The sequence below is a fragment of the Bombina bombina genome, chromosome 3 (genome assembly GCF_027579735.1).
Source record: "Bombina bombina isolate aBomBom1 chromosome 3, aBomBom1.pri, whole genome shotgun sequence".
Classification (NCBI taxonomy): domain Eukaryota; kingdom Metazoa; phylum Chordata; class Amphibia; order Anura; family Bombinatoridae; genus Bombina; species Bombina bombina.
Genome location: NC_069501.1, coordinates 146,962,289 through 146,976,185, shown reverse-complemented (window position 1 = coordinate 146,976,185; position 13,897 = coordinate 146,962,289). Strand labels below are relative to the sequence as shown.

The following is a 13,897-nucleotide window of genomic DNA, read 5'->3' as shown; positions in this document are numbered from 1 at the left end:
TATTAAAAAATATAAATCATTTCAATTAATAATTATTAACAAAGAAATGTAAAATTAAAATTAAATGTTTGTATTTTTTTTTTAATCTAAACAAGGTTATTTAAAAATGTATTACAATTTAATTGTGTATTTGCATCCTGAATAAATGTCTTCAAGCAATAGATGGGAGGGATCATTAGTATGCAGTGCACAGTGAATACAGCAATATTGGTTTCAAATTAAATTTAAAAAGTTAAAGGACCATTAAATCACAAATGCATATACATATATTAAAGGGACAATCAAGTCAAAATTAAACTTTTATGATTCAGATACGGCATGCAACTTTTCAATTTACTTTCATCATCAAATTTGTTTTGTTCTCTTGGCATTCATTGTTGAAAGCTAAACCTAGTTAGGCTCATATGCTAATTTCTAAGCCTTTGAAGGTCGCCTTTGCATTTTGACAGTTTTTCACAGCTAGACAGCGCTAGTTCATGTGTGCCGTGTAGATAACTTTGTGCTCATGCCCGTGGAGTTACTTATGAGTCAGTATTGATTGGTTAAAATACAAGTCTGTCAAAAGAACTGAAATAAGGGTGCAGTCTGCCGAGGCTTAGATAGTAGGTAATCACAGAGGTAAAAAGTATATTAATATGATCGTGTTGGTTATGCAAAACTGGGAAATGTGTAATAAAGGGTTATCTGTCTTTTAATTCTGGAGTAGACCATTTAATATTTCTAAGCTAGCTGTATTTTGTGATATTTAAATACTGCTCTCTCATAAACGTAATCCTTAAATTTAGCATTCAGATTTGTTTATTCTTGGTGTACGCACTAATTCTCCGTTAGATTATTGCAACACTTAGGCTGCAAACAGTTCTTCATGTATTTTGCACATAATTGCTTTGTAAAAGCGAAAATAGAAGTGATATCACTGGGTTTCTTGTATTTAGCATGTTATTCTAATGATAATGTCAAAGCGTTTTATAACTAGGCTGGTAATGTAAATGTGCTCATTGGAATGTGTAAAATCATAGTTCCTTGTTTATGGGCAGAATTAGATACGAGTTGTTAATTTTTCTCTGTGTCACACTGACTGTAATTTTTGGCATAAACACTTTATGAAAAAGTAATATTTAATGGAGCCTGATTTTCTTTTTTCCTGGTATGGTACAAAACAGCATGTTTCTGAGATCGACTAAATTTACGTTGTTGGGCGCTGTATCAAAAGACAAGCCATCTGTTATAAACTGCCATTAATAGTACAAACCTTTTCCTTCTGTTTTCTTACTGTATTAACTAACAAAGCAGTGGATTTTATATTAATATGCAGTGTTTTTGTTTTGCTAAATTTGTCTAACTAAAATTATAGTTAATCACATGATAGTTTGTATGTGTCTTCTAGAGCATCCAAAACGATAAAGGAACATTATAGGATCAATTGCAATCACTTTGAAAAATAGCCCCATTAAAGTCTATTGAGAGTTTTGCAGATAAATCATTTAGGACACGTTCAATCAGCCAATCAGAAGCAGTCACATAACCATGCCAATCTTCACCTGTGTACTGCTAGATTGCTGCAAGGCTTACAGCTTCTAGGCAGTACTTTACTCTTTGCAGAATTAAACAAATAGGGGTTGATCACAATCCTTTAGAAACGTATCTAATGATTTTAAAAAATCTAATAAAAAAATTGTTCTCTAACAAATTAGAGGATATCATTTTCACATTAGAATGTTACACTAAAAGGACATGAAAGTCAAATTTAAAGTTTCATGGTTCATATTGATGCTTTAAGGGAGTACACTTATGAAAAATACATGTCAGGGGTTGTTCAAAGAAATTTTTTAATAATGCTCCATTATAAGGACCCCCGACATATCTATTTTTTTGATATGTGCCCCTTAAAAGTGACAATATGGCAACCCTAAATACATATAGGGCTAGATTACAAGTGGAACGCTATTTTAACGTGCGTTCGTAAAAGGACAAATCAGCCCGTTCACCGGCGCACATTAAATAACCAGCCATTATAAGTGGCTGGTTAATGCTCCTGCAAACTCACAAGAGGACTTTGTGCTAAGCGCAATTACCCAGAGGTCAGACCTCTGGTTAATTATAAAAAGTTGCCCCAAATGCCCCCCAAATAAAGTGGACAGTTCCTTTTAATAAAATAAAAATAGAAGCATTTTTAATAGTGCACAAAACATTTTTATGGGGTTAAAGTGAGGGGATGTGGGGTGTCTATGGGGACTGTGATTGTACATACATATAAATGTGTGTTAATATGTGTATATACAGATATAAACACATACATATACAGATTATGTATATATTCAAATACATATATATTTTTTATTTGCTGCCCAAAACTGTGCAACTTAGCCCCTGCACTGCGCTAGGTGCTTTGCCCTGTCTCACGGCATAAGAACGAGGCTCCTATTGTAGCCTATAAGAGCATGCCCTCATGAGCGCAAGGCTTCCAGGCAATGCAAATGCAAGGTTGTGTTCTCATTGTTCTCAACTTGTAATACCACCGCACATTTACGTGTGCTGGTATTGCTGAGTGGAGCTCAAATATCACACTTCTGAAAGTGCAATTTTGAGCTTCACTTGTAATCTTGTCCATAATTAGTTAATCTATATCTATCTATCTATTCATACTTGATTGTTTCTTACTTTAACTGGCAACAAAACCAAATGTTAAATTTTATGCCAACCAAGTTTTTGTCATTGGAAAATGATCGGTAGCCCTTGATATTTTTCGTCCATGGTTACAATTTTTATAATTTTCTATCCATTATAAATGCCACGGGTACTACATTTTTTTCCTGGGAAATAACAGAAGGGACCAACCCTATAACTGATCAAGGACATTACAATTAGAGCTGTAACGGTAACGCAAGTGGGATATTGCAATATCACAATCTCGTTAACTTATGCTCATATTAACCATATACTAAACCTTAAAGGGACATTAAACTCAAAAATGTTCTTTCATGATTCAGATTGAAAATATAATTTTAAACAACATTTAAGTTTACTTCTATTATCAAATTTGCTTCATTATCTTTATATACTTTTCTGAAAAGCATATCTGGATAGGCTCGGAAGCTGCTGATTGGTGGCTGCACCTAGATGCCTTGTGTGATTGGCTCACCCATGTACATTGCTATTTCTTCAACAAAGGGTAACTAAAGAATGAAGCAAATTAGATAATAGAAGTAAATTGGATTGTTGTTTAAAATTGTATTCTGTATCTGGATCATAAAATAATAATTTGGGGTTTAATGTCCTTTTAACCCCTCCCACCAAAAAAAGTTTGCTAAACCCCAAAGTTTTTACTCACCATCTTGATTGCGGCTCCTTTGGGGGCAGCAGCAGGTCCATGGCATTGGGGGTCCTTTGCCGGTGGTCCCCTGGTGGTGCTTCTCAGTCCTCTTTGGCAGTTTTTTTCTGATCTTCTACCCGATCTGTCACTGCAATCACTGAAGGTTGAAAGAAAGGTTCCCCCTTATATAGGATTGCACTACCATTTATATTAGCTGATTTTGGCATTCCAATTCAAATAAGCCAATAGAAAAAGCTTTTATTCTATTGGCTGAGCACTCCCATACAAGTTGGAACCTTGCATTCAATCTTCAGAGGTGCACTGCCAGTAGACCACCGATGCCATGAACCCACTACTGCCACCCCAAAGATGCCGGATTCAAGATGTTGAATATAGACATTGGGGTGGGGGTTAGTTTCAGTACAGGTTTTTTTTCAAAGAGCTTAATCCCTTTTCTTGGAAAAGAGTTATAATCACTTGGCCTTTTCAGCACAATTTTTAGAGTAGGGCTATTTTATTTTTAGTATAGTTTTTTTTTTTTTAGGAAGGGGCTTTTCAGGGTACTTTAGTTTTATGATAGGGCATTTACTGGTAGTGTTTTTAATTTTTTTTAATTTTTTTTTTTTTTTTTAAATGATATTGTTTTTTTTTTTTGTAACTGATGGCGTCTTAGTTAGGGGTCTTCGGAGGGTTAGCTGTTAGGGGGTTAAATAGTGTAGTGGCGATTGGTGTGGGGTAATGTCAGTTTAGGGGTAAAGTAGTGTAGGGGTTTTACTGCAGTGGGGGTTGTGGTGGTTTTTGGGAAAGCCTCAAAAGGTAATGAAGACGGATGTTCCCAAAGTGCTGTATCAAAGCACATTAATAGAAAGTTATGTGGAAGGGAAAAGTATGGAACAAAAAAGGTGCACAAGCAGCAGGGATGACCCCAGCCTGGAGAGGATTGTCAGGAAAAGGCCATTCAAAAGTGTTGGGGACTTTCACAGGAGCCACCACACACAGACGGATCCTGAACATGGACTTCAAATGTTGTATTCCTCTTGTCAAGCCACTCCTGAACAACAAACAACGTCAGAAGTGTCTTACCTGGGCTAAAGAAAAACAGACCTGGTCCGTTGCTCAGTGGTCCCAAGTCCTCTTTTCTGATGAGAGCAAATTTTGTATCTCTTTTGGAAACCAAGGACCCAGAGTATGGAGGAAGAATAGATAGGCACACACTGGAAGATGCTTGAAGTCCAGTGTGAAGTTTCCACAGTCTGTGTTGATTTGGGGAGCCATGTCATCTACTGATGTTGGTCCACTGTGCTTCATTAAGTCCAGGGTCAACGCAGCCATCTACCAGGAGATTTTGGAGCACTTCATGCTTCCTTTGGCAGACGAGCTCTATGGGGATGCTGACTTCATTTTCCAGCAGGACTTGGCACCTGCCCACACTGCCAAAAGCACCAAAACCTGGTTCAATGACCGTGGGATTACTGTGCTTGATTGGCCAGAAAACTCTCCTGAACTGAACCCCATAGAGAATCTATGGGGCATTGCCAAGAGAAAGATGAGAGACATGAGACCGAACAATGCAGAAGAGCTGAAGGCCGCTATTGAATAATCCTGGTCTTCCATAACACCTCAGCTTCCATGCCACACCACATTGAGACAGTAATTGCTGCAAAAGGGGCCCAAACCAAGTACTGAGTACATACAGTATGCATGCTTATACTTTTCAGAGGTCTGATATTGTTCTACAGGTATGTACAATCCTTGTTTTATTGATTGCATGTAATATTCTACTTTCCTGAGATTGTGGATTTGGGGTTTTCATGAGCTGTAAGCCATAATCATTACAATTATGACAAATCATGGCTTGAACTATCTTGCTTTGCATGTAATGAGTCTATCACATATATTACTTTCACCTTTTAAGTTGCATTGGTGAAATAAATGAACTTTTGCACAATATTCTAATTTTTCGAGTTATACGTGTTTATATAAATATATATCATGTTTTTCTTTATTATTCATTATTAGAATGACACAGGTTGCAGGTGGCCAGTCACATTCATGCTTATATCAAGGGTGGTCTTAATGTTTAAAAATTAGATTTCTCCATAAAAGAGGGTTACACACAACATACTAGGCTTACTGTTGAACTACTGAGGGGACCAAACATCTGAGGTGACCAAACAAGAATCCGATATGACCAACCCAGATGTGGTTTACCTGAGATGGCTCCAAAACCTGCAACTTCTCAAAGTATATATTTTTCTTTCAAATATACATTACTTCACACATGGCTCCACAAATAACTTGCTCACACAGGACTATACATGAATAGCTAAATTGTGGAAACATTATCCAAATTTCATATTGCAAATTTTTACATCTTCTTATACTGCTGTAATTGTTCCTAGTACATTTGTAAATGCATCATAGATATTGTAAAATACACATTTCCACTAAGCCAAGAGTAATATTCTCATTACACATTCCTATCTGAACTAATTCACACAGACACTTGTGTAGAGCTATTGTTTTGCTTGGTATTTTTATAAAATCTTTGCACATATTTTCTCTATATTGTGCATGACATAATCCAAGTATATAACAATTATTAATTAAATGTATTTTATTATGGAATAGGTTTGCCAATGATGTAGCGTCAGTTTGCTCATCCCTGATTTATTATCACAATTATTTTGCATACTCATATAATTTGCTTCATTATTTGTTCACTTTTGTTAAACAATTAAATTTTTATATGTAATTCATGACTGGCATTATCTTCTTCTAACTATACTTTGCAGTCACATGCAAAAGAGCTTATGGAACTCATTATCTAAGGAGGTAGTAAATGCCAATACCTTAGATACATTTAAAAATGGCTTAGATACATTTCTGTCTAGAAACAGAATACAGGGATATTGGTTGTGTTAAATGGTTCACCTTTTTTAATGGGATTAATTTAAGATCAATTGGAGCTATTATTTTAAGTATATTAAGATTTGTATAAATTGAACTTGAGGGACTTCTGTCTTTTTAAAAACTCATCTACTATGTTACTAGGTAATATTTTCATTCAGAGTGTTGTTTTAATTATTTAGAGTTCTATAATATAAGTACTTTCTCTTAATACACCAATTGCACATTATTCATATTTTGTTAAAACCATTACCATGAGTATAAATGGAGTTTCCCATCCAAAATATCCAACAGTTTAATTATTTAAAAATAAGGCTAAATGTTTGGATACAATAAATTACATGGAAATATCCTAACTAACCTGGAATGCCAAGGTGATAGCCCGTTGTGAAGTTGGCCAGAAACCCACGAGCTGCTTGAGATTTGTCAGATGTAAAGTATACTGTCATATGGTTGGTTGTAGAGAAAACATCGTTCACAGGGTTTGATCCTGTATAAACAGCTATATGTGCAAAAAGAAATTCAGATTACAAAATAGTAATAATTATTATAAATACAAAAATGTTACTTTGGAGATTAATTATGCTGGTTATGTTGATGTTTTTCTTATTAATTTTCTTATATTATTATTACTACCATAAAGTCTCAGATTTCACCCTAAATATTGTATTATTTAGGGAGATGAAAGACTTTTAGGTTGCAATATTAATTTTTAATAATGCAATATATTATTATTTAGTTTTCTCCTTTTTTGTATTTTAAAGAGTCAGTAAACAGTCAACCTTGTAATCACACAGTTTTTCCGCAGTTTTGCAATCAACAACATTTTTAGACGAGTTTGAAATATTTTTATTTGTTAACACTTTGTTTAAGACCATTGCTTTTAAATAGCCAAACTCCACCCACAACTTGTTGTATTGTCAATCCAGACTTGTCACTGGAGTATATTCATTTTTTTTCAGGTTTTTTTTTTTTTATAATAGAAACCTAGGCTACAACATGATGGGACTTATTACTTTATGTAAACTTTGCACTTATTTTTTTTAATATTTAAGCAACTAATATAATGTAAAAAGATCTAAGCATTATTCCAAGGCAACTATTAGCATTATGCCTAGCAGGTAATGTCCATTAAAGGAATATCCTCAGTGATAATACTGATACAATTAACAGTGTTTTCCTTTTCAATAAAATGCCATACTTTATAATGTTTACTATTAAGAATATCTTAAAGGGACAGTCTACTCCTGAATTTTTATTGTTTAAAAAGATAGATAATCCCTTTACTAACTAACTAACGCCCTCTAGCTGTGAAACACTGTCAAAATGCACTTAGATAAGAGGGGCGTTCAAGGGCTTAGACATTAGCATATGAGCCTACCTAGGTTTAGCTTTTAACAAAGAATACTAATAGAACAAAGAAAATTTGATGAAAGTTTAATTTTGATTAGACTATCCCTTTAAATTTTATCAATTAACCAACACCATCATTCTATCTCCTTCTTTTTCTCAATAGTGTGCATTTAAAGTTTCATAACATTACTGCTTAAATCAATAACATATGCTGGGCAATAATTTAGTTTTTGATTTTTTTCACCCTAGAGAACTTGTCTATTCTAATTTTTGGTTATTTAGCAGTTCATATTTCAGCACACTACTTCAGTTGCTTTGTTAAAGTATTAAGGCTCCCCTTGTCTCCCACATTTTCTGACTGAAAATATTTAAAGGTGTCACTTCCCAGGAAACCGGAAATCAAATGAACTGAACTAAAGAACTGATTTTTTATGAGTTAGTATTGATCCAAAGTTCTGCATTGCTGTCCTGAGCAGCTTTTTTTCTATTCTTTTGATGTCAGCAGGAAATCTCCAGTTTAACAGTGGGATTAAGATAAATCACAAAACTTGAAATCAAAGATCCATTGCAGTTGTCAGCTCTGCTGCAGGAATACTTGCCCAATAGCAAAGAATTTGATCCTTTACCATCTCTAACTTCTACAACGTCATATATATTTTCTAGTTTAAAATCTTGAAAATGAAGTTGAATATTCTTTCCTATAGCAGCGTTGAGATACCATACACCTAAGAAAAATGACATTATATGAAAAATGTAATTGATAACATTTTGACAGCATACTGCTTAACTTTTATTAAATTATAAATAGCTGATTTAGTTCTTAGATATCCAGATTGTGCACGTGAAGAATTCCAGAGTCTTATAAACCCTATCAAAGCAAATCTTACAAAATTAATATAGATACAATTTGTGTGTAGTGAAATTATTCGTAAGATTTCAAATCAATTCAGTTTCAAAATTAAATAATAGTATTCTAATAATTTTCTCTATGTGTACATGTATATTTATATAATAATAATAATTTTTATGTAATCTTACTAATTTGTGTACAAGCAACCATGTACCTGCAAGTGTATATCTATGTTGGCATGTACAAAATATTTTTGTATGCATATATGTGTGTGTGTGTATTTAAATACATACACACATACATACGTACTGCAAGCAAAATCATCTGTCAGAGTGCACCACGTAGTAATAGAAAGTCTAATAATGTACAATCACTGAGCTTTTATATAGCAAAATGCACATTTAAGGATACACTTAAATGTCCTAGCTGCTGCAATATTACTTATCTTTCCTATTTTCATTATAGGATTTTAGTTTAGTAACAAATTACTTTCTGTGATCAGTTTTTTTAATTACTTAAACACAGGTTAAACACATAAGGCCAAATTAATCAATTTACAGATGGACAAGGTTCTCTATTTGGGAACATATCCACCCGCAATCGAGAAAAGCATTTAATACTGCACAATGAAATCGTTGTGCTGAGATAAATCATGAGAGAGCAGGGCCGGAACAGCCTGCCCCGCAAGGGTTCCAAAGCAGCTTCCATTGCTTGATAAATTAGAGTCCATAATCAAAGTTGAACCCATGAAATACTACAATTCTGCTACAAATAAGGATGTGGTAAGTAATTGGGGCATATAAATATATGAATGCTCCCTATTCACTCCCACAATGTATTGTCATCTGAACTAGCACAGGAGCCCAACTGTGACCATATATTGAACCCTTTTGCAGGGGTTAAATGCATAATTAAATAAATTAAATGCATAGAAAAAGAAAGGGGTTTGATTAAAAATAATATGATCTTACAAAACAGAGTATTTTATTTAGTAAACTTCAAGACATATTTATTACATATTAGTCAATTATCTAAAACATTTTATTAAAGATTTTTATATTGTATTAAATAAAATATTAATAATGATAATAATATTTTTGACTGGTAATTACTTACATGAAGCAAGATTTGGGTAATTCTGAGGATAATTTAGGGAGCTGAATGTATTGTTTGGTTCCCAGAGTTCAACAGGGCCACCACAGTCAGCTAGGGGAGACAAAACAATAGAAAAAAAAATAGAAATGAACAAAAATGTATTCTATTGTTTATTTGTTTATTGTCTTCATGACCACTATACATTCCACATACAATAAATTAACAAATATGCAAACCTTTCTAAAATCTACTACTTTCTACAAAATAAAAAAAAAACATTGCATTTCAACAGACATTGATAACTAATATTTCTGAAATAGATAACTATTTTATTTTTAAGCTGTTTTAAGTCAAATCTGGTATCTTGCACCTTCATTCCTTATGGATACTGCAGTATTCTATAGGACAAAAATCCTTAGATAAGAACTCTTTTTCTCATAGAAAAGTTTGTCTTTTATTTGTGACATTTTATTTAACAAATTAACTGTATTGATAGATATGAATTGTATCCCAGATATCAATTTGCATTATTACATACAGACTAAAGGACCAATGCAGTAGATTTGAATAATCAACAAAAGCATGCTAACTAGGCAATGCAATAGCACATAGGGGTATATTTAACATAGTGCAAGCGGACATGATACAGTGTAGTGTATCATGTCCACTGCACATCGATAAATGCTGACAACATACGCTGTCGGCATTTATCATTGCATCATCAGTTCTTGTGAACTGCTGGTGTAATACCGCCCCCTGCAGATTTGTGGCCAATCGGCCGCTAGCAGGGGGTGTCAATCAACCCGCTCGTATTTGATTGGGTTGATTTCTGTCCGCGGCCTCAGAGCAGGCAGACAAGCTATGGAGCAACGGTCTTTAAACAAGGGGCTTCAGGCTCCTTAGTCTGAACTTCAAATGAGTAATAGATTTTCTTCCGACAAATTTCAAAGTTATGTCTATTTCCACTCCCTCATGTAACCGCCATCAGCCAATCACAAATGCAGAAACGCATATTCTGTGAAATCTTGCACATTCCCAGTAAGAGCTCGTGACTCAAAACGTGTAAATATAAATACTGTGCACATTGTGTTAATGTAAGTAAAGTGGAAAGTTGTTTAAAATTGCACGCTCTATCTGAATCATTAAAGTTTAATTTTGAGTGTCCCTTTAAGAGATTACTTAAAGGGACAGTCAAGTCCAAAAGAAACTTTCATGATTTAAATAGGGAACGTAATTTTAAACAACTTTCCAATTTACTTTTATCACCAATTTTGCTTTGTCCTCTTGGTATTCTTCGTTTGAAGATTGCCTCAAATCTGAATGCATTTTGACCACTAGAGGGCATTAGTTCATGTGTTTCATATAGATAACATTGAGCTCATACACGTGAAGTTACCCTGGAATGAGCATTGATTGGCTAAAATGCATGTCTGTCAAAACAACTGAAACAAGGGGACAGTCTGCAGACGCTTAGGTACAAGGTAGTCACAGAGGGAAAAAGTGTATTTCTATAACAGTGTTGCTTATGCAAAACTGGGGAATGGGTAATAAAGGGATTATCTATCGTTTTAAACAAAACAAATCTGGTGTTGACTGCCCCTTTAAGTGTTTTCTGCCCTAGCTTCATTTATGCCTGGTGGTAACTGAAATGCAATTTCTATTGCTTTGCACTAAATATAAATTTGTTTAAGAAGAGGATAATAAACAGTTATTTTTTTTTTTACTTGATCAGCTAATAATGTGCCTGATTCACTGAAGGCAGCTACTCTCATTAAAATCCAGCACCATTGACCTACTAAAGGGACATTAAACCCAATTTTTTTTTCAATAGTTCAGATAGAGCATGCAATTTTAAGCAACTTATTAATTTACTCCTATGATCAATTTTTCTTTGTTCTCTTGCTATCTTTATTTAAAAAGCGGGAATGTAAAGTTTAAGAACCGGACCATTTTTTTGTTGAGAACCTGGGTTATGCTTGCTTATTGGTTTGCTAAATGTAGCCACCAATAAGCAAGTGCTATCCAGGGTGCTGAGCCTAAAATGGGCTGGCTCCTAAGCTTTTAAGTCCTGCTTTTTAAATCAAGATAGCAAGAGAATGAAGAAAAATTGATAGTAGAATAAAATTAGAAAGTTGCTTAAAATTGCATGCTCTATCTGAATCATTAAAAAAAATGTGGGTTTAGTATCCCTTAACAAAATGTATTTTTTGCATTGCATAATCCTCTATCTGGTATCTGGATGTTTTATCTGTTAACAAATACATTATCTAAGGTGACCTAAACAAACCAGAGGGGAAATTCTACAAGAGGAAAGAGAGGAGAGATTTTTGTAATGGAAATATTAAGTTGCGCTTATTTTACCTCCTAGACATAATTTGCTTTTCAATACCCAGCTATTAAGCTATATGTATAACATGAGCAGTTCTACTTTACCGTTAGACTCAGCCCATTTATATGGGCATGTCAATGAGAACAATCGTTGATGGATTTAACTAGCTATTTTAATTACAAAAATAAACAAACATGAATAATTGTCCATACATTTATTACTTTGCAGAAGGTTTAACAAGTCATTTAAAACACTTTGGGCTAGATAACAAGTGGCGAGCTATTGTTAGTGCAGGACGTATTGAGCAATTTCGCACAGCCTTGACTAGTGCGCATATTACAAGTTGAAAGTAGAAGGCAAACAAAATGTGTGCTCACCAGATTTGCTTACCTGAAGACCTAGGGGCTGATTTATCAAATTTATCGCTGTAGCAAATCATGTCCACCTGACATCTCTAAATGCTGACAGCATACGCTGTCAGCATTTAACATTGCACAAGCATTTCTGGGGAAATGTTTGTGCAATGCTGCCCCCTGCACACTCACGGCCGCTAGCAAGGGGTGTCAATCATCCCGATTGGATCGGGATGATTGCAGTATGCCACCTAAAAGGGGGCGGATGAGTTAAGGAGCAGCAGTCTTATGACCGCTGCTTCTTAACTTATGTTTCCGGCGAGCCAGAAACATTGCGGGTAGAAAGCAGCATCCACCGCCTAATAAATCTACCCACTAACGTAAATTGTAAGGGTTAAAAAAAATGTTCATCAAACACAACATAAGTATATTAAAATAAACTATTATACTCATATGTACACTTTCTGATAAAAAATATTTCATATAAATATCATTTTTTTTAAATAAAGGTTAAAAGGGATATTGTATAGGGCTAGGTATTTGACTGTAAAGTGCTATAAAGTGTGTGAGTATATATATATATATATATATATATGTATATCCATGTGTATTTATGTGTTTATAGGTGTATTTACCTGTACATATTTACTTACATATACTGTATATATGTTTATATCCACACACATATACACATATATATTTATATATATATATATATATATATATATATATATATATATATAGAGAGAGAGAGAGAGAGAGAGAGAGAGAGTATATACACATTACACACATATACTGTATGTATACACTTTAAATCCTTTCCACTCAAATAGATTTAAACAGGAATAATTATCTTAATCAATTTTAATATTCTTCATTATGTTTTAATATAAATATTTGACATTGCGAAGTTCTTTCCTTATATATATATAAATATTTATTTATTTCTATCTATCTATCTATCTATCTATCTATATCTATCTATCTATATATCTATCTATCTATCTTTATAACTATATATATATATATATATATATATATATATATATATATATATATATATATATATATATATCTATCTGTTTACATATTTATAAATATATATTTTAAAATAAAAAGAAAATATTTTTCTTTGTGAAGAACACTAGAATGTAAAATGTGCATATTTACCTTTGAGTTTAGTGCATCTGGTCTAATTGTGTTGGGTTAGCATGCAAGCTCTAAGTGTTTTTTTTTTTTTCCGTTTTTTTTTAACAACACGCTCCATTTAAAGGGACATAAAACCCAACATTTTTCTTTCATGATTTAGGTAGAACATACAATTTTAAACAACTTTACAGTTTACTTCTATTTTAGAATTTGTTTCATTCCCTTGCTATTATTTGTTGAAGGAGCAGCAATGCACTACTGGTTTCTAACTGAACACATGGGTGAGCCAATCACAATCGGTATATACAGTGGGGGAAAAAAGTATTTAGACAGCAACCAATTGTGCAAGTTCTCCCACTTAAGAAGATGAGAGAGGCCTGTAATTTTCATCATAGGTATACCTCAACTATGAGAGACAAAATGTGGAAACAAATCCAGACAATCACATTGTTTGATTTGGAAAGAATTTATTTGCAAATTATGGTGTAAAATAAGTATTTGGTCAATATCAATAGTTCATCTCAATACTTTGTTATATATCCTTT

The 13,897-nt window shown here is 33.5% G+C and overlaps 1 protein-coding gene across 1 annotated transcript in view; it reads right to left on the bottom strand.

Annotated features, from left to right (window-relative positions):
- TMPRSS15 (transmembrane serine protease 15) overlaps nucleotides 1-13,897 on the bottom strand; it is an 839,864-nt gene that overhangs the window by 326,282 nt on the left and 499,685 nt on the right. The window contains exons 18-20 of the mRNA XM_053705190.1: nucleotides 9,543-9,632; nucleotides 8,176-8,301; nucleotides 6,585-6,725 (exon numbers count right to left, since the gene is read on the bottom strand). Coding sequence (XP_053561165.1) covers nucleotides 6,585-6,725; nucleotides 8,176-8,301; nucleotides 9,543-9,632 — 357 coding nt within the window. The remainder of the gene's footprint in view (nucleotides 1-6,584; nucleotides 6,726-8,175; nucleotides 8,302-9,542; nucleotides 9,633-13,897) is intronic.